Source organism: Antennarius striatus, chromosome 1 (genome assembly GCF_040054535.1).
Source record: "Antennarius striatus isolate MH-2024 chromosome 1, ASM4005453v1, whole genome shotgun sequence".
Taxonomy (NCBI): Eukaryota; Metazoa; Chordata; class Actinopteri; order Lophiiformes; family Antennariidae; genus Antennarius; species Antennarius striatus.
Genome location: NC_090776.1, coordinates 1,570,664 through 1,589,935, shown reverse-complemented (window position 1 = coordinate 1,589,935; position 19,272 = coordinate 1,570,664). Strand labels below are relative to the sequence as shown.

Sequence of the window (19,272 nt, the reverse complement as noted above, 5' to 3'; positions counted from 1 at the left end):
TCACTAGCATTAACAGAATCAATGGAGGAGATGACCAACAATAATCCCTCGTTACTTGTGGTTAAGGCGTTCTGGGACCACCCGAAATAAACTAAATTCCGCGATACAGCAATGAACTATTTTTTATTTATTTATGGTAATTTAAACTTTTATGAACCCTCATAATACTGAAACTAAACCACCTTCTACCTGTATTACCCTTTCCCACACTCTGATAGACTATATAAAGCACTTTTGTGTCTCATGGTAGTGCGCTGCGTTCCGTGAGTCTCGTAATGCAGCGCACTTTCGGATGCCGTTAGCCAATAATAGGAGTGTATGTGTGCGTGGTTGTGTCACTGGCGTCGTCCCCAGAGTGTCCCCCGCCTCACGCCCTATGCCAGCTGGGATAGGCTCCAGCTCCCCGTGACCCGCTGCGGCGCATACAGCAGAAGAAAATGGATGGACTAATACTGTAATATTCTTTAGTCTATTAAGTGTTTTTTAATAATTCATGTCTTGTTAAATGTGTCATGTATCTTTTACTTAAATAACTTCTAAAACATTTCTAAAATGTTTTTAGAGCTTGGCCACCAGACGGTGAACCCAGCTGTTCATGACGTCCAGAATCAATGTCCTCATTTGTTCTTGATTCAAGATTTATTTATAGATCATTGATCGGTCGTTAACGGAGGCGAGCTGATTGATGCTCTTTCAAGGTTACAGATATTTGTAGAGACCCGAGTCACTCGGTTCCGATTGGTTCTGATCAACCAAATCTGTTAATGTCTGTGTAGGAACCCGGATCTGTCTAATGTCCATACGTAGATCTGGAAAAGCTTCGTACCTTATCAGACGAGGCTAACCGTTAAGTCCATCCATCTTCGGGGTGGGTGTACTCAACCGGATCTGGAGCATCTATCTGGGTTAGGGTGGTTCCACCAGGAAAGGACAGCACCTTAGGTCACCACCCCATTGTCCTACCTGTAGACTCACCTACTGTCCAGGTTGGTCCTTCTACTGGACTCACCTTCTGGTTTCCCTCGGGTAAGAAGTACCTGCAGATTCCTTCCATCATGTCTCATAGTGACGGGATGTTGATGAGTCCGATAAAAACAATGGTCCTCAAATGCGGCAGCACTCCGCTTTACAGATGGACAGGAACACAACACCAGTGCAATATTATATTTATTTCTTACAGTGAATTTTGGTTGCCATACAAGAACTCTTGAGGATTGGAGGGGCAGGAGGTAAGGACGAGTGCAGTTACAGGAAAATTCTCCCTCTTTTCATTTAGTTTGACTCTATGATGATTCAGTAGCACAAAATTACAGCAACATAGAAAACATGAACACAGGTGTCCACAAATTACCCAGAACATCCTAGCCTCTATGGTTTAATCAAAGAATAAAAGTCTATTCATGGAACAAAGAATTCAGAAAGAAAGAAAAACCAATGTTGGACACGTGTTGTCGGGGCGGTGTTTTTAAGGGGGGGAGGGGTGGGTCGTGAGCCAAACGTGGCCTGGTGATGCGTTTAAAGACTCCTACATCTACTCAGCTCTACATTTTCACAGAGAAACTTCAGTGACCTGTTGATCCACAAGGAACCCAACAGTCACCACCAATCATTTGGTGGATTTATGTATGTATACATATATATATATATAAATATAGGTGTCGTATAACTTCCTACCATGATGGCCTGTAGATATATATACTTTAAAACTTTACAAATTTAGCATTTTTTTCTACACACAGACTCTAGATTGATTCAAGAAGATGAGAGAAGTCTAGTCAGGCAAGACGGTGGTCGTGAGAAGATAATCAGGCTCGGGGTCTAAAAGAGAACTGGAGTTCAGCCACGAAGGAGAACCCAGTCGTGGTTTTCTGACCTCCGCTGAGCTGAGAGGAACAAGGGAAGTTTCCAAGTCCAGGAAACATTTCTCTAGCTTCTAAACAGCTCCTCCAGCCCAAGAAGACTTAGAAGTTGGCTCGACTTTTTCAACGACCGAGACTGTATGTCTATGCCAAGTTTTCCTCTAAAAGGTCCAGGATGAAGGATTTAGGGGGGGCTCTAATGGCAGAACGTTGAGAAGGAACCAAACCTGGGCTCAGAAGCTCGTTGCAATCTGCAGTCTGCCCACTAGAAGTCGCTAAATCCTGCAGCGGAGAGTATTTAATGTGAGGCAACACTTTGTTAAAACACTGACGCGTGATCACGTGATATGTAAGTTTAAGATGACAAAATAAAATACAACCAAGGAGATTCATTCAGAATAAATATTGCTTCTTACACAACCCATGAGTCTAATCATATCCACATTTTATCTATAGTTCTGTTTTTTGGCAATCCACATGTCAGTGTTGAACAGATTTATGTTCAGATAACCTCTATAAAATTTCATAGAACTCTATACAAATCTTTAAAAATACTGTGCTTTTCTACCCTCTGAAACGTCGCTGTTTGAAACAGGTTTATAGCAGCATTGTCCCGTTCCCGCCTCCAGACGGCGAATGTTCACAGAACACAGAGCGCGTTTCATTCGTCTCCTCTGAAGCTGCAGAGCGTCGAGATGAAACCAGAAAAAAGGGGGCCCAGTCGCCTCTCCAGACGTTGGGGTTCAAGTCGAGAAAGAACCCGGAGTGAAAACACGAGCTCCTGTTCTCCGACAGGACGGGGACGCAAGCTATTTAAGGCATCCTCTGAGGGATGATGGCAGGGGTGTGGGGCGGCGGTGGGGGGGGACTGACCGCATTCACACAGCGGCCATTTTCCACTGGTGGCAGGATGGCAAGAGTCGAACCAATGTGTGCCGGGTTCAAGTCTCAAACGTAGGGAATCATTTCATTTCAGTGGGTGAAAGCTAACGAAACGCTAATGTTAGCTGGGAATGAAATGTGCTTGGGTAAATTTACAAAACATGCTAGCCTTTAGCTCAGTGGTCCTCATCCCCCGGCTCGTGGTCCGGTACTGGTCCGTGGGTCAGTCGCTACCGGGTCACACAGAAAGAATCCAGAACACTCTTGACGCTCGTGGAGATGCTTGCGTCGGTCACATGACTACCTTCTTAAAGGGGCCACTCCGGCTGCTAACACAGAATAAATTACCACGAAACTGAAACTTCCCAAGCTATCAGAACCAACCAGAAGCAAACGTTGGTGTGACGTTACGACTAATAAAGTTGACACAAACTGGATCCGTAGGTTTTCTACTGGTCAAATCGTTTCATTTTGTCAGATTTACCACCACACCTTAAAAGGACGGTCTGTGGGGCAAAAACGTTGATGACCACTGGTTTGGCTAACAGTAGACGGTTTAAAATTAGCTTTCAACAGCAAATAAAATATGATTGGAAAGATGTAAAGTAATTAAAATATTTCCCGCGCTATAAGGCACACCGAAAAGCCTTTAATTTTCTCAAAAACCAACATTGCACTTTATAATCCATTCATATAGTCCATTCATTAAAGGTGTGCCTTATAGTCCAGAAAATGCTGTAATTACATTTTATTGAGCAGAAAAGTGCTGTTTAAGCTAACAAGTTTACAGATATTGTTTAATTTTGAAAAATGAGCATCCTGATATCCTGATCAATTCTCAGTCTAATTGATCCGGAACTCGGCAGTAGCGTTTGATTTTCCCACCCTGACATCAGACTCAAAAGGATTCCATGAGAATTTGGACCTCAGGTCCACTCTGGCAACGCAACCTTCATAAAATGTTTGACTTTAAACTTTTAATAGAGCTATACATATAATTGAAATAGACATTTTGATCCTATTATCACTCTTATATACTCTTATATACACACACATTTCAACACAAACTGTACTTCTACTTCTGAACAGCCTGATTGGTGCCAGCGAACACATTTACATTTCCAGCTTTATAAATGCTGATTAAATTTGGACCCTTATAAAAAAAATTCTTCTTCAGACTGGATAATGATGATGATGACGTCACCTGGCTAGCCTAGCCGCTAAAGCATTAGCCTGTCTAAACGTTCACTTTTGAAAGAGAAGACTGTCGGCGTCGTCTGCAGTCTGAAATGGGGTTCATTTAGGATCTGGTTGGGTTCGAGTCACAGCTAGCTCAATGCTAACGAATCTTTATCGGGTCCTTAATTTCTTCTTTTCTTTAAACCAACAAAGAAAAATGTACAAAATGTTTAGTTAAATAGAAAATACGTAATTCCTCAAGCAAAACTTGAGTTTTAGCTCTTTCAATAGCAACCTGTGAGATTTAGTTGTTATTTATTAGGTTGCTAATAACTTGTATTATTTAAAATAGTCACAGCTAAAAAACGGTTCCAAAGGTACGGTGGGAGTTTGTTTATATAATTTTACATAAAAGCTGTCAAAAGTTTGACAGTAACTGTTTTATTCTGAAGATGACCTGCCTACCATTCTCATCATATATACCTAGATCCAGGAGATGATTAGCATAGCTTAGCATCAGGATGGGAAAACTGCTAGGTTACCATTGTCTAAAAGCTGAATTGAAACTCTTTAACTGAGTAGAGCTAAATGCCGCCATTATAGCCGCGCTTACATTTGCTAACAAATGAAAAAAATGTTTTTCGAGGCATTCATCATCGCTAATCTTTCTCACACAAAATATTTCATCTATCAACCCAGGTTTGATTGTCATTGATGGGTTTTCCATTTGATAAAAAACAACAACATTTTAGCTAGCTAGTTTGCTAGTTTAATACTAAATTCAAGCATTTTTGCTTGTGTTATTCATTTTGGAAATTCTTTTAAAAGCTATGATGGAAAAATATGCAGAAACCTTCCACGGTAACAAGCTAGCAGTTTTCCAGGCTAAATGTTAAGCTAATCCTCGATGAATGGTCCCAATCCTCAAACGCATTCCCATAAACTTCAACTATCCATAAATATTTCATATAATATTCAATGTGGGGCCGCAGGAACGCCTGCTGATGGTGATGAAGGTACAAAAAGTAAAGCAGCTGGCTCCTGGCTTAGCATCACCGGGGTCGCCCAATCACGCACATACCGGAAGGAAAAGAGGGACAAGGGCGCCCCCTACAGACAAAACAGCTGTGTCCACCCGGGACCCTGCTCCTCCCCTCCCCCTGGGTGGACACAGGTGGGCGTGGCTCCTGCTACAGCGGAGCTCCGCATCCACCTCTTCCATACGTTACTTAGGAGAAGAAGGCCATGGTATTATCGGTGTGTGTGCGCATGCACGGGTGTGTGTACCTCTAATGTGTGTGCATTAAGTGTGTGTGTGTGTGTGTGTGTTAGTGTGATATGTGTTATTGTCTGTCGGTTGCTTTTATTTTGACACAAACAGGTGAAAAGCAAAAAAAAAAAAAAAAAACGGAGTCTATCTCAAATTTTTCTCGACAACCTCCAACAAATATAACTCCGGTCGGACTCTAGTGAAGAAATATTCTCTGAACAAATTCTAGCAAAGATAGAAAAGGAGCGACGACCAGCTCAGCTGGTTGTTCCTCACCCTCGGCGGGTGTACGGAGAAAAAAAAGTCTTCGGTATTCCAAAGCGCGAAAATTCCAACAACGGGGGATTCTTGTTCCGGCATTTCCGCGCAATTCCATTATTTTTGCTCCTTAACGGGACGAAACGGTTTCTCCCCTCGCCGTCCCGTCGGCTCCTGATGCCCGGGGGGGGGGGGGGGGGGGGATGGGTGGCACAGCGAGAAATGACCAGTTCCGGGACTTGAGATTGCGAATAGATCGGGAAAAGTGGTTGTACTACCCCCCCGATTGCTCCCGTTGGGTCAGACTCTTGGTCGCCTCCCCCCAGGACTCTTGAGGGTCTATCTGTCCTGCAGCAGCTTGAGGGCCCTCTCGATGTTCATGCGGTGGCCCACCCGGGTCACGCCCAGGTCTATCAGGTCCTCCTTCTGTAGCGACGGCAGGTGGGCGCCCTCGATCTCGTTGTCCAGGAAGGCGTCCCGGTGCTCCCCCAGGTTGAGACTCTCCAGCCAGTCGGCCACGTCGTGTTTGCTCCACAGCTCCATGGGTTTGGAGACGAAGGGCTTCCCGGAAGCCGCCACCGCCTGCATCAGCGTGAGCGGCGACGGCGAGCGCGAGCTGCCGCTGCCGCCGCACGACGAGCTCAGGCTGTAGGCGCCGCCGCTGCCCATGGGCGGGGTGGGCAGGCCGAAGACGTCGGTGAGGGTGGGCGACACGGACGGCGGCAGCGAGGAGCAAGGGGTCAGGGAGGAGGCGGAGTCTGGCGGGCTGCAGGGATGGGTCTGGGATGGGAGGCTGCCCGGAGGGGTGGAGGTGAGGGCGGCGGCCGTGCCGTTGTTACGCATTCCTGAGTCGTCGGCTGGAGGCCTGGAGGAGAGAAAGAACAGGTGAGGAGGAGGATCACATGAGGTCACATGATGGTTTGGTCCATCCATCCTCCTGACGGTACCCCATGATTCTCATTGTTAAAGGGTTTTTGGGGGGCAGTTTTTCCCCCACTTCTCCGACGAAACCAGTGTGGCGTGATGAGTGTAATACCACATTTTGACCAGAAGGTGGCGACATAGGCCAACCTGAGCCTTTGGGTTTAGGATCTTCTAGACATTTGCACCGAGATCTACAACATCAGCTTGAGGGCTGTCCTCAAAGGGCCAGATGTAACTCAGTGTAACATAAATGTAACTACTCCTTAATGGTAAATAACTCTGAATTTATTACTTATTCAAGTTACAAACATTTCAGTTTGTAACTTGAAAACACATGTTTGTTTGTTTCTCTGTTCTAACATAAATCCTTTTAATTCGTCAGGTTATTAAACCCACAGAACTCCATCAATCAAGGATCAAACTATCAATCAATAAAGAAAAATAACATCAGACACAAGTTAGGACGTTAACTTTGTTCAAATCTTATTTATCAGCGTTAAAATGGGCTGAACTACTGCATTGTGGGAAATGTAGTTTTTGGTCAAAGCACACTTCTGACCTATTTATTTTTAGACACTCTGATCTTTTATGTTCTCGGGGGCCACATAAAGTGATGTGGAGGGCCACATTTGGTTTGACACATGTGCTCTAGAATCTGACTTACCTTTTTCACATTTGTGTCTGTTTTTTCCAAAATCAACCCGTGTTAAACATGTTAATAAACTGTTAATTAATTGTTAATTAACTGCTAATTACAGGAAACTCTTAAGCTGTTTATTACTTTCGGCAACGAAGGTAGACTCGACAGATTCAACAGCATGTTTCCAGTCCTTCATTTATTGATTAATTAATTAGGAATAAATAATAAAAATACATAACATTAATGAAGGCGGTAGACGCGTGCAACCTTAAAACGGCTTTAGATACCTGAGGGGGACCCTTTTTATTGGCACACCTTTGTTTACTCATTAGTCAGCGACGGTTATATTATTTTTATTCTAAAGATAACCAAATGATGCGTTCAAGATGTACAGGAAAAAATAGAACTTCATGTAAGCCACTTGTGAGAAGTGTCTTTGTTGTGGACGACGTTCTGGTTGGATAGAACGGAGATCATTCTTTTTATTTGCGGAGCGGCGCTGAAAAGACGCTGCCTGGGGGAAGCCTGCAGAGTTCAGTCCACCCACTGCTGCTTAATGGATGCATGTGTGCACATGCATGGGGAGGGAAGGTTACGCTAACCTTTAATAGACTTCACACAGCTGGTGGGGGTGGGGGGTGGGGTAATGATAGAACCATTCTCCCACAGAAACTGACATCATCAGCATAGATGGAAATAAAGAGACCAAATGAAACCAAACGTTTTTTTACTTTTCAGCCTTTTTAATAAATAAAAAAGTTATTTTTAATAATAATTAAATAATAATTAATTAATAATTAACGTTTGATTTTAGACCCAGCCTGTCGCATTCAACGCTGCGTGATTGTTTCATGTGGTTGTTGGTTCTAGATCACAAGCAGCGCGTCCACATTCAGATGACGTGGCTAACTAATGTTTGTTTGTTTGTTTGTTTGTTTGTTTGTTTGATCCATTTGGGACCCCAGGGCTTCTGGGAACTCAGGCGACATCATACAAGCTTCCTGGAATCATGTTTTATTTTAGTCTTATAGTCTCGAACTAGTCTCCATCTTCTCCACGTCAGATGGAGAACCCTGCCATCCATCTGTCTGGAGATTAGCGAATATTAGCTGCAGCATTGGCTGTAGATTTGCTAACATTAGCTTCAGCGTTAACTGCAGACATGCTAACGTTAGCTGCAGCATTGGCTGTAGATTAGCGAATAGTCGTCACGTCCTCAGTTTCCCCCCCCCCCCCCCAGGACTTTATTTCCTGCTCCTGATGTGATCAAATCACGGATGAACAAACGTTCCACGTGATCCCACCCCCATTCAAACGGGATGCCCTCCTCTGTTGGGGAGGTCTTAGCCTACATAGCGCTCTCTGCTCTACGGGACATATGGAGCAGCCTGAGGGGAAGGGAAGGGAACAAAAGGGGGGACGTTCATCCAAAATGGAACTGGGCCATTGCTGGAGAGCGTCCTTCACCAAGTACCAGAGACGGACTTTCAGCACCGGCTGCTCTTAGCGGCAGACGGCATGCAGGCGCACGCCAACACCGTTTTCACGTTTATTTATTCACCAGCGCCGCTGGGTCACTATTTTAATTTGGTTTGAACGAGGGTGGACGACCACAGCCGCACCGACGCTTCAAAGCACTTCACCTGAGATCTGTCACACACTTCTCCTTCATTAAACACTTCTGTTCTCCGCATATCGATGTCAAAAGCATGTAATAGCCTATTAGGCTAATTAGCGCAGAGCCTCGTTTAGCTTCCACGACCTTATTACCATTTCTTGCAGCGACTGAGAGCCGCCTTTAACAAAGGAAGACGGAACGGAGAAAAAATGATCAATGATACCATCAGACTCATTATTCAACCCCCCACTATATGCATTTACACACACACACACACACACACACACACACACACACACACACACACACACACACACACACAAGAACTAAGTAGGTAGTCCTCAACTTACAAACATCCGTAGAACTAACATTTGTAGATTTGAACAAATGCGCTTCACCATATCCGACTATCATCCGGCTATCATCCTGCAGTTCCTCTTTCTACCACATCCCCCGCGGGGGCAGCACTGCTGCGTTTACGCAGCCCCAACACTCGTCACCCCGTCTTGTTGCTGTTTGGTTTTGTCTCTACATTTTATCGTGGGTTGATAAAGCAAAGACGAGTGAAGATAGTGGTGGTGGTGACGACAACTCTGACTCTGACCACAATAACTCCTCCTCTTCCTCCACTCTGAAGCTAATCTGCATGCTACATGCTACATGCTACACTAGATCATCAACAGTGACTCAGACTGTTGTTGTTGACGATCTTAAAAACTATTGGGGAGTTCATTGAAGTGTTTTCTTCTTCTTCTCCAGGATTAAATTATCAGGATTAAATCCAAAGCTGGTTAAGTCGATCCACTGGACTTTAAGACGTTTCTTGAAGACGTTCCGTCTCTCGTCCAAGAGGCTTCTTCAGTTCTGAAGGTGCCTGGTCTTGTCCCAGCTTATTAACCCTGTGAGGTGTGGTCAGTTCTATCTGGTTCCTCAACAATGGTTGATGGGGGTGTCAGAGAAGGGGTCGTTGAAATGCGAGTTTCACCTTTGTATGCTAATGAGGGTCACCTGGGTCAATCTGCTGAGACAATCTTTTTGGGAGTTTCGAAAGGACATGATTGTTAATGGGAGACAGGTGATGTCACAGACCCCCCCCCCTGTTCAGAGATGGCTTCTCCACTTAGACGTGGATGGCCTCTTTCACTCCTCTCTCAAACCATTTATCTTCCCTGTCCAGGATCTGAACATCGGTGTCCTGAAATGAGTGTCCCTCTTCCTTGAGGGGGGGGCAGACTGCTGAGTCCTGTCCTGTGTGGTGTGGGGTCTTTCGGGTGGACCAGTCTTTGTCTGAGGGTGTTGCCCATCTTAAAACACAGTTACCTGGTGTTTGTTGAAGATCTTCCTGAGTTCTTCAGACGCATACGGGATCACCAGACCAGACACCTTCAGAACTGAAGAAGCCTCTTGGACAAGAGGTGAAACGTCTTCAAGAACTTTCTTAAAGTCCCGTGGATCGACGTCAACAGCTCTGGATAACCATGACCTGGATGACTGAGAACCTCCACGGATATCAGGATTAAAGGTTACCGTAAACTAATCTGGATTAAAACGATCACGTGAATCACGATCCAGAAGAACCCTCGAAACGGATCCAGGTGCTGATCCTGATCCTGTCAGCACAACTGAGGGTTAACTGAGTCAGCATTTGCCCCCCTCCCATATGGGTATGGATACCCGTGGTGGGATCCCCCTCCTCCACCACACCCCACGTCACATGACCCCCCCCCCTATTCTTCCCCGGCGCGCGGCGCCTCACGCGTACCTGGTCGTGTTCCCCGTTCACGCGTGTGTGCACGCCGCCTTTATTTATAGCCGCCGGAGCGCACACGCGTGTGGAGCGGCCCGTTACGTAACGCCGGCCCACTAGAGCAGCGCCGCACGTGACCTGCGTGAGATGATGCTGAACTCTGCTGAGGGTTAGTCCTGCCATCCTCACACACACACACACACACACACACACACACACACACACCCGACATGGGCTGACATCACCGCGGGCCTCAAGGCTGCTCTCATCAGCCGGTTGCTAGGCAACCCCGTCGTCCACTGGCACAACCAACGCACATTTAATCTTGGAGGGTAAGAGACAGCAACAAAAGAAGAAGAAAATCTGATGCTAACAAGAGAGGGATGGATGGATGGATGGATCACATGATCAGAGACCGACGCCATCCGACGGAGAGGCGAACATGGGATCCTAACAGATGAGTCAGGAGACCTTGGATGTGATGTCATCAGGTGACATGACATGAACCAGGAAGAGGAGGAGTTGCTGGTTATCTACCTGTTCCCCCGCCCCCTCTGCTAGCCACACCCCTCTGATCAGCGGTGGGCCGGCCCGCCAAACTTGGTCCCAGCCTGACTCCTGCAGGACCTGGATCCGGTCCGACCACATGTACCAAATGAACGAACTATTTGTCTTATTATTTACGTTAATTTAAACGTTTATGAACCCTCCCCATACTGATATTAAACCAGCTGACGGGGGCAGAAATCTCCACGTTGGTTCCTTCTTTTTAGTCTCGTTTGTCACGTTCTGTGACTTCCTCTCATTTAAGGTAAAGAAATTTCTCTGTTTTGACCACTGATGGAATTTTTTTTACCATATTTTCAGAAAGATTTCTTCATTTTTAGACATTTCAAAGCAGAAATTATACATATTTTATCTCTCAGTTGAGAAATGTGAGAAGAAAAGGTCGGAAAGACGTAAAAATTCAAAAAAGATAGTTCTGTTTATCTCCTTAGATTGATTCTGAACTAAGACAACTTCACCATCTAGAAAACTACCAGCAGAGTTTTCCTGACTTCTGTCTACAAGACAAGAAGACCCGTATGACCACCAGAGGACAGAACAGTATCAACTGTCCACGTCAAACCAAACCAAACTCGTCCTCGTTCAGGTCCTGGAAAACAGCAACAAACTAAGGCACCGAGTCATGAAAGGTTTGGTAGTTTTCAACCTGGACCCCGTTGTCCCAAGTTTTTGAGAAAAGAGACTTCTTGAACATTGGCCTACGATTGACAAAAATTGCTGAAAACCAGCGACAACACCACAAACGTCCTGGTCTCTGGTTTCTAGTGACGCCTAAATGTCTACCTAACAGAAACTGGACGAGTTTTCTGACAAGGCAAGCAAGAGGTAAAGAAAGTTGTATTCTTGTTTTCTCACGTAGGACCAGCTCAGACCAAAGACTCACAAGACCAGTCCAGTTTGTATGAGATGGCAGCATTTAGGACGGAATAATTATTACTTATTAAATACGAGCTATAAATTTCTGCTAAAAATGTCTACACAGATATTCTTCAACCTACAAACATTCGATTTACAAACATTTCGGCTTACTAGCAACCTCTCGTAACTAATTGTGTTTGTATGTGGAGGACTACCTGGACTGGCCGGTTGTCATAATGCTGAGAACTAGCACCAATTGATACAAACTGGTCTGGTCTGGTATGAACTGGTGGTGCCCGTTAGCCTCCAATCGATCACTAGAAACAATGAACACTAGCCACCCTAGGACCCACATGTACCTGGTTCCAAAGGCGCCCCGGGTCCCTGTGGGGGAGTCTAGGCTGTCCCCTGGCTTGGCCGGCCTGTCGCGGTTCATGTGCTGCAGAATGGAGCTCAGCTCGGTAATAACTGTGTTCTTGGTGTCTGGTGTGGATGGGGGGCTGCGTAGCTCGGGGGCCTGATCGCCCCACAGCTTGGACGTCCTTTGAGTGGGAGTCCTAAGAGGTTCAGAAGATGCGGGGGGAGGGGGAGGGGCCTGAGGCGGTGACCCATAGGACTCCGGGGGCTCTTCTATAAGTGCATCATGATAAAGTGAGGTTCTGTTGATGACAGACTTGCCCTTGGGTTTGGGGGGCACTGGGGGGCGATCCACCAAGAAGGCATGCCCGTCTGCGGTGGCATAGAGGCTCTCCACTGTGCTGTCACAGAAGCCCCCCTCCGATGACAGGGTGGAGATACTGGAAACGGTGCTGGTGGTCTCCAGGTGCTGAGGATCCCCGCTACTGCGGCTGTCGACCTCTTCAATGCCTGAGTCACCCACCCCCGACTCCGGATCAGGTGGAGCAGGAGGATACGAAGGGGGCAAACTGTTTGCCACCCGTTTGTATTGGTCGGTGACGGGTGGTGGGGCGTGAGCGTGATATGGTGGTAAAGGAGGTCCCCCATTCCTTCTTTGCTGCTGAAGCATCTCTGCGATGGCGCTAGCCTGGTCGTCGGGAATGTCGATACTGTTGGCAAATTCCAGTGGTGGGGGGAGGGGCTCTGAGAACTCAAAATCCTCATCAATGTCAACCGAGGCCAGCGGGGGAGGGGGGATGCGGAAGGGCAGTTTTACTGGTTCGTCCATGGAATCTCGTAAGGGAATGCTCCTCCTCCGTGACGTCGATACCTGGGGGTTGACGGACAACGCTGTCGCCTCGAGAGGATCGGGTTGGTTGGGGTCTTTCAGCTCAGATGGTCTGTTGCTGTCCTGCCCCTCAACCTCTTGGTTGTTCACCTTGTTGCTTGGGTCAGTGCTGGTGTGGACCATCAGCAGTCCGGCTGACTTGGGTTGTGACGTGTCCGCCACATCTGCTGGTGCGCTTTTCCTTTCCTCGACCGCCTGGTGTTGCCGTTCTTCCCGTGCCCCATCAGACTCGTACTTATGTTCTGTCATCTGCCTCCGCAAACCACCCCGACCAGGTCGGCCCATGGTCGCGGTGGAGATTGCTGCAAAACTCGTCTCGATCCCGGATCGTAGTTTGGTGTCAATAAACAGCGGTTGATTGAGGTCCGGTTTGTGGCTTGGCTGAATTGGAAGGGACTGGGCGTCATGCTTCGGGATTTGTGTAACCTGAGGAAGATTTTGTGGCGGATTCTGAGGATGGTTTTGTTGTTCCTTCATGGCCCGATCACGAGCTGCGAGAGCAAGAGCTAGCGGAGAATTAGGGTCTAAAGGCTTGCCCGTGACAGGATGGAGGTAGGTCCCGTTGGCCCGATAGTGGCTCTTCGGAGGGGTTGCCGGGAGACTAACAGGACTATCCAGGTTGGGACATTGACCTGTTCTGGTGTTGAGAGGTTCTCGCACCACCGTGGGCTCAGGAGTGTTGAAGTCCGTCATGTTGCCACTACCTCCCCCAACTGGGGGCCCAAGCTGTGCTGCGGGAGGGGGTGCCAATATCCTTCGAAGCCGCTCGTCGCTACTGAACATCCCTTCATCGATGGACTTGGACTGACGGAGACGAGGGGTAGGCGTGGGACAACTGAAGTCATCATCGCCCATGTCTATCGACTGGAAGGCGATTGAGTGCTTTTTTGCCTCTAGCCTCTTCTCGCGATCTCGTACTGCCCCAGCAATAGCTGCCGCAAACGGGTTGTTTAGAGACAGGGGGTCGTCAGGACGCAAACCTCCGCTTCCACCAACAGCGGGCGCGAGAGGCGGGTGTTCAGGGGTGGTGGGTTCAATCTCCATACTGCTACCCTGGCTGCTCTTCCCACTGCTGCTGGTGGAGGGCTCTTTAATGATAATGGTTGGAATGGGGATGGAGGAGCAGGTACGCTCCACAGGCGTGGTCGGCATGGATACCGGTCCCGAGGGGCTTGTTGGCATGTGGCATGTTTTCTCTGGGCTGTCCTCGACGTTGGACTGCTTCACTAGCATCCCCTTCCTCCGAGCTGGTTTTGCTGGCACGTACAGTGTCTTATTGCCCACCTCGGAGTACGGGTTCTCGGGCACTGGCGTACGACCTCGTGTTCGGGTGCTCTCAAACTGTTCCGAGCTCTGACGGAAATAGCCACGTCTTAACGTACCAACGTCGGTGGTCCGGCTAACGGTCGTAACTGCATTGGGGGAGTTCTGCGTGAAACCTGGACGCGTGGTTCCGTAGCTCTTGGGTGTCGGGCCAGCGGTTGAGTTGTAGGCAGGTGGCGAAGGCGGCGAAATGGCAGGGGGAGGTGGGATGTCCTCTGAGGTGTCAGGCATAGAAAGGCTGCGAGAGAACTTGAGTAGCGGAGGGGTGAGGAATCCCTGTTTCTCATCCTCCGTTGTACCTGGAAGAAATAGAGCAGGAAGAACAATTAGTGCCTAAGACCCATTTCTTTCCCAGCGCATCTTTATCCCTCCATTAGTGAAGTGACTCATTTATTATTGTGAGATTTTTCTGAAACTTTATTTATCCAAATAAAAAGGGTTCTTGATCTTGTTGTACTTGTCGCAAAGTGGGGCACAGTACAGAAAGAGAGAGTTTCTGAGTGTTTTTCTGTGTGTTTCTGAGTGTACATCCACCTGTACACTCATGTTAGCATTACTAGCTAAGCAGTGTATCTAAAACTGTTTAAACCAATACACTGGACTTCAAGAAAGTTTCTTGAAGACGATTATAGTGGAACTAGAACTGAAGAAGCCTCTGCCTACTACCACGAGAACTGAAGATGCCTCTTGCTTCTACCGCAAGAACTGAAAATGCCTCTGCCTACTACCACAAGAGCTGAAGAAGCCTCTGCCTACTACCACAAGAGCTGAAGAAGCCTCTGCCTCCTACCACGAGAACTGAAGAAGCCTCTTGGATGAGAGTTGAAAAGTCTTCAAGAAACTTGATTTAAACATCTTTGGAGAACCATGACCTGGATAACTGAGAACCTGCACAGATAGCTCAGCGCGCTATCTGGAGCCTGCAGGAGGTGATTGACCCAATGCACTTGTTGGCCGGACAACAAAAAAACATCGACAAAAGGTTGTGAGTAGTTGTGTTTTAAATGTAACCTGGTTCTAACTTAGGGCCTAGGTTGCAGGACAAAAATGCTAACGTTAGCCAGCGTGACACGCCTAATGAGTAGCTTCAATGTTGTAGTACACACACACACAAACACATTCACTTTACCTATGGATTTTTGCTTCTTCATGGTTCCCTTCTCAGGTATCCCCAGGAACGCCCCCGGCACAGTGGGGGGCACCACCGCTACGCCCTGGCGCTCGTGATACATGGACTACAAATCAGAGAGTGAAACCAACAATAACCTTTTATTCTTACGAAAAATGATTGTCTACAAAGTGAATGCAAACATTATTTTTTAACGTACGTTCATATCGGCCGTCGTAACCAAGCAGCGACTGGAGGGGCGTGGCTTAATCGTGGCGATCTTCATGTCTACGGGCGAGCTCTTTTGCGCGTGCGTCATCTCTTCAGATTTGTCTGGAAGATCGAGAAAACGGCGGTGAGTGTCGAGCAAAGAGGGCGGGGCTGCAGCCTAGGGGCGGGGCAAACGCAAGCCAATCATTCACAGAGACCCCCCTCCCACACGCCAGAAGGAATAATCCGCACAGGAGGATGGATTCCAGCCTCAAAAGCCGTGCAAGTGTTCAAACAGCCGACTCAGCAGCATCATCATCCGACCGTTGGGCGGTTCTTTCATCGCATTAGCGATGAGCGCGACGTTTGCCAAGTTAGCCGTTAGCCTAAAACGTTCTGATCCTGGAACGGCGTTTCTGACAAACGTGGCAGACATGAACTTCCCTCGGGTGCGTGATGATGATGTCATCAGTTAGACTCCACCTACAGAGAGGCTACATGCTAGCCCTGATGCTAACGGTTTGACATCCCAGGCTAACTCTGGATGCAGAGTGTGTGTCCATGCAACAGGGGGGCGTGGTTACTTAGAGTGACTCTGAAAACCATCCTCTTCTTCTGCGCATCTACACACAGAGGAGAGGCGGAGCCAAGGGGGAGGAGCCAGGGAAGGGGAGGGGAGGAGAAGGGAGGAGAGGGGCGGAGCGTCAATCGTGGAAACTCCAGTGACAGAAAAAAAAAGAAGCACAGCTGATCCGTCGTCTGATTGGACGGCAGCTACAATAAAACATGACACGGTTGCCTTGGAAACCCCTGAGTGAAAGAGTTCCCGTAGTCATCCTCCCCCTCCACACACACACACACGCACACACACACACACACACACACACACACACACACACACACACACACACACACACACACACACACACACACACACACACACACACACACACACACACACACACACACACACACACACACACACTAACATACAGAAGAGGTAGATGAAGAAAGAAACACCTTCATGTTCTGCGTGTTAGAAGTCACATGTCACATATATAACGATGAGTCAGCAACGCGACGTCTCAGAGTCACACGGCTGTATTGATCGCATAAAAATACCCACAATGCAGCTGAAATTGTTTGGATTAAATCTGAATGGAGATCAGATTATCTCATTAAATTAGGATTAAAAATATTCCTGGATTGCTTCCTAATCCAAACTGATTCCAAAAAGATGTAAATCTGATGGATTGATCCCAGTTATTCCCATAATTCCCAGTAAACTCAGATTTTTGATGTCACTTCAGACTTCAGGTTCATCTTAGAACTTTAAAAAGAAGCTGACTCTGCAGAAAGTAAAGACGAGCTTTAGCTTCGGTCACGTGAGCTGGATGAGGTCACAGACCCCTAAATGAACGGACCAATCAGAGTCCACACCTGATTCAGGAAGAAGAAGGATAACAATCTGAGCCTGGGAACAAGGGGGCGGAGCTAAAACACATGTATATCATGCACTAAAGACATCAAAGCGACGTTCACGACAGGTAAAAAAAAACATGCAAACACGCTAAAAACACGTGGCTGCGCTGAAACTCAAAGCGAATCACAACAGGACGTTAAATCAATATTGATCGGCTGGGGATCAAACATGCCGGCGGGAGCTTACCGCCTTTCTTCTTCCTCAGCGTTGCTTTGAGGGGCGACACGAAAACATCTTTAAACCGAGAACAAACGTATTCCACACGGATTCTATTCACGCAAATGTTTTTACTAGCGTGGAAGAAATTAGCTAACATGCTAACCAGGTGTTCTGTCAGAGACGGCGACGCGTCATTCCCATCGTTAGCAAAGAAGCTATTACTGAATGACGCATGACAGATTGGAAAGCTGCAGCGAGCGAAGCTTGTAGCAGCTAACAGCAGCTAATAGCAGCTAACAGCAGCTTACAGTGGCTAACAGCAGCTTACAGTGGCTAACAACAGCTAACATCCAATAGCAGCAAACACTAACAGCGGCTAACAGCAGCTAGCAGCAGCTAACATCCAATAGCAGCAAACAGCAACTAACAGCGGCTAACAGCTAACAGCAGCTAACACCAGCTGATAGCAGCTAACAGCAGCTGATAACAGCTAATAGCAGCTAACAACAGCTAACAGCAGCAAACAGCAGCTTACAGCTGCTAACAGCAGGTAACAACAGCAAACAGCAGCTAGTAGCAGCTAATAGCAGCTAACAGTAGCTAACGGCTACACAGAAAAGAATCAAATGAGAACGTCTCCAAACAGGAGAAGGACATGAGATCCAGGAGGTCTTTACCACCTAGCTACCTAGCTACATGTTGCTAGTGTTTACCCCAAACATAGCAGCCGAGGCTAACTGTCCAGCTAGCTCACGACACACCTGTACATGCAGGTAACATCTGGCTACATGGTGTGAATAGAAATCAGTCATCAGCGAAAAACAATCCCCTCATCCAGCCACACCCCCTCCATCCAGCCACGCCTCCTTCCTCCAGCCACGCCCCCTTCTATCCCTCATTTCTATCCAGCGCTTCATTTACATATTTGACATTCAAAATTTTTTCTCATTTGCATGTTTGCCGATGCCGATGGAAGCTGCAGTGAAGCCAAACGCCAAAGCCAAACAGGTGGGGGGGGGGGGCAGCGATAAGCGCTTACCTTTATCCACTAGCAAGACATCGACCAATCAGAGAAGAGAGAGAGAGACACGCCGTTAGACACCTACCTCCACCCGACATCAACGCCAAACCAGGATGTTCTTACCGAGTTCCTCCAGCTCCGACGTCATGGACTTGGAGCGCATGGACAGGGCCGTGGTGGGGGCTCTCTTTGGTGGAGGGGGGGCTAAAATACAGAGGAATAAATAACTCTGTTATTAGCATGGCTAGCTAGACCTTCAGATGCTACGCATGAAGGTATCGGCGCACCTTTTTTGCGTGCCGTGTCCTCGGGGTCCAGATTCCGGCTCACCGTCACCACCTTGATCAGGAGCCGGTTGCCCCCCTGGCGGATCATGTTGACCACCTGTCTGTGGCCCACCTTCACCACATTCTCCTGGTTCACCTGTCGAGGGCGCACCACAGCAGGGACTGGTTAGCTCGTCGCTAACGATGCTAAAGGTAGAGGACGCAACGGATTCTACCATCAGAACAATATTTAAATGTACTTTAAATGTACTCCTCCCACTCCATCTGCCTCCTTTCTCCGAGGCAGATAGAGTGGGAGGAGCCAACAGATGATGATGGTGGGGTAAGACGCTGTTCTGTCTTGGTGGTGAGGGTGCGGGGGTAATTATCAGGGGTCCCCCAAGCAGCTGTTGAAGCGTGACCCGGTGTTCCGCCGTCGCGCTCCGTCTCCTCACAGGAGGTCACCGCGGGGGTCGTCTTATGTAACGCACTCCGTCTCCACCCCCCCCCCACGATTACGTAACAACGCTCGAAGGATGGACACACAGAAAACCGCTCATGAATATTTCCTCCTGCTAACTCGACCTGATTGGACCTGAACGCATCACCACGGCAACATCAGAGGCTCGAGTTAACCCGAACCTGAACCGGTTT

At 47.7% G+C, this 19,272-nt stretch overlaps 1 protein-coding gene across 2 annotated transcripts in view; it reads right to left on the bottom strand.

The window, feature by feature from the left end:
• Positions 1–1,154: 1,154 nt before the first annotated feature.
• Positions 1,155–19,272, bottom strand: part of shank2b (SH3 and multiple ankyrin repeat domains 2b) — a 116,679-nt gene continuing 98,561 nt past the window's right edge. Inside the window, exons 18-24 of one of the 2 annotated variants that reach the window (XM_068313899.1) lie at positions 18,640–18,775; positions 18,476–18,556; positions 17,359–17,382; positions 15,700–15,812; positions 15,501–15,606; positions 12,162–14,670; positions 1,155–6,313 (exon numbers count right to left, since the gene is read on the bottom strand). In XM_068313899.1, the coding sequence (XP_068170000.1) occupies positions 5,788–6,313; positions 12,162–14,670; positions 15,501–15,606; positions 15,700–15,812; positions 17,359–17,382; positions 18,476–18,556; positions 18,640–18,775 (3,495 nt within the window). In that variant the 3' untranslated portion in view covers positions 1,155–5,787. The remainder of the gene's footprint in view (positions 6,314–12,161; positions 14,671–15,500; positions 15,607–15,699; positions 15,813–17,358; positions 17,383–18,475; positions 18,557–18,639; positions 18,776–19,272) is intronic. The other variant, XM_068313908.1, reaches the window with a different exon arrangement.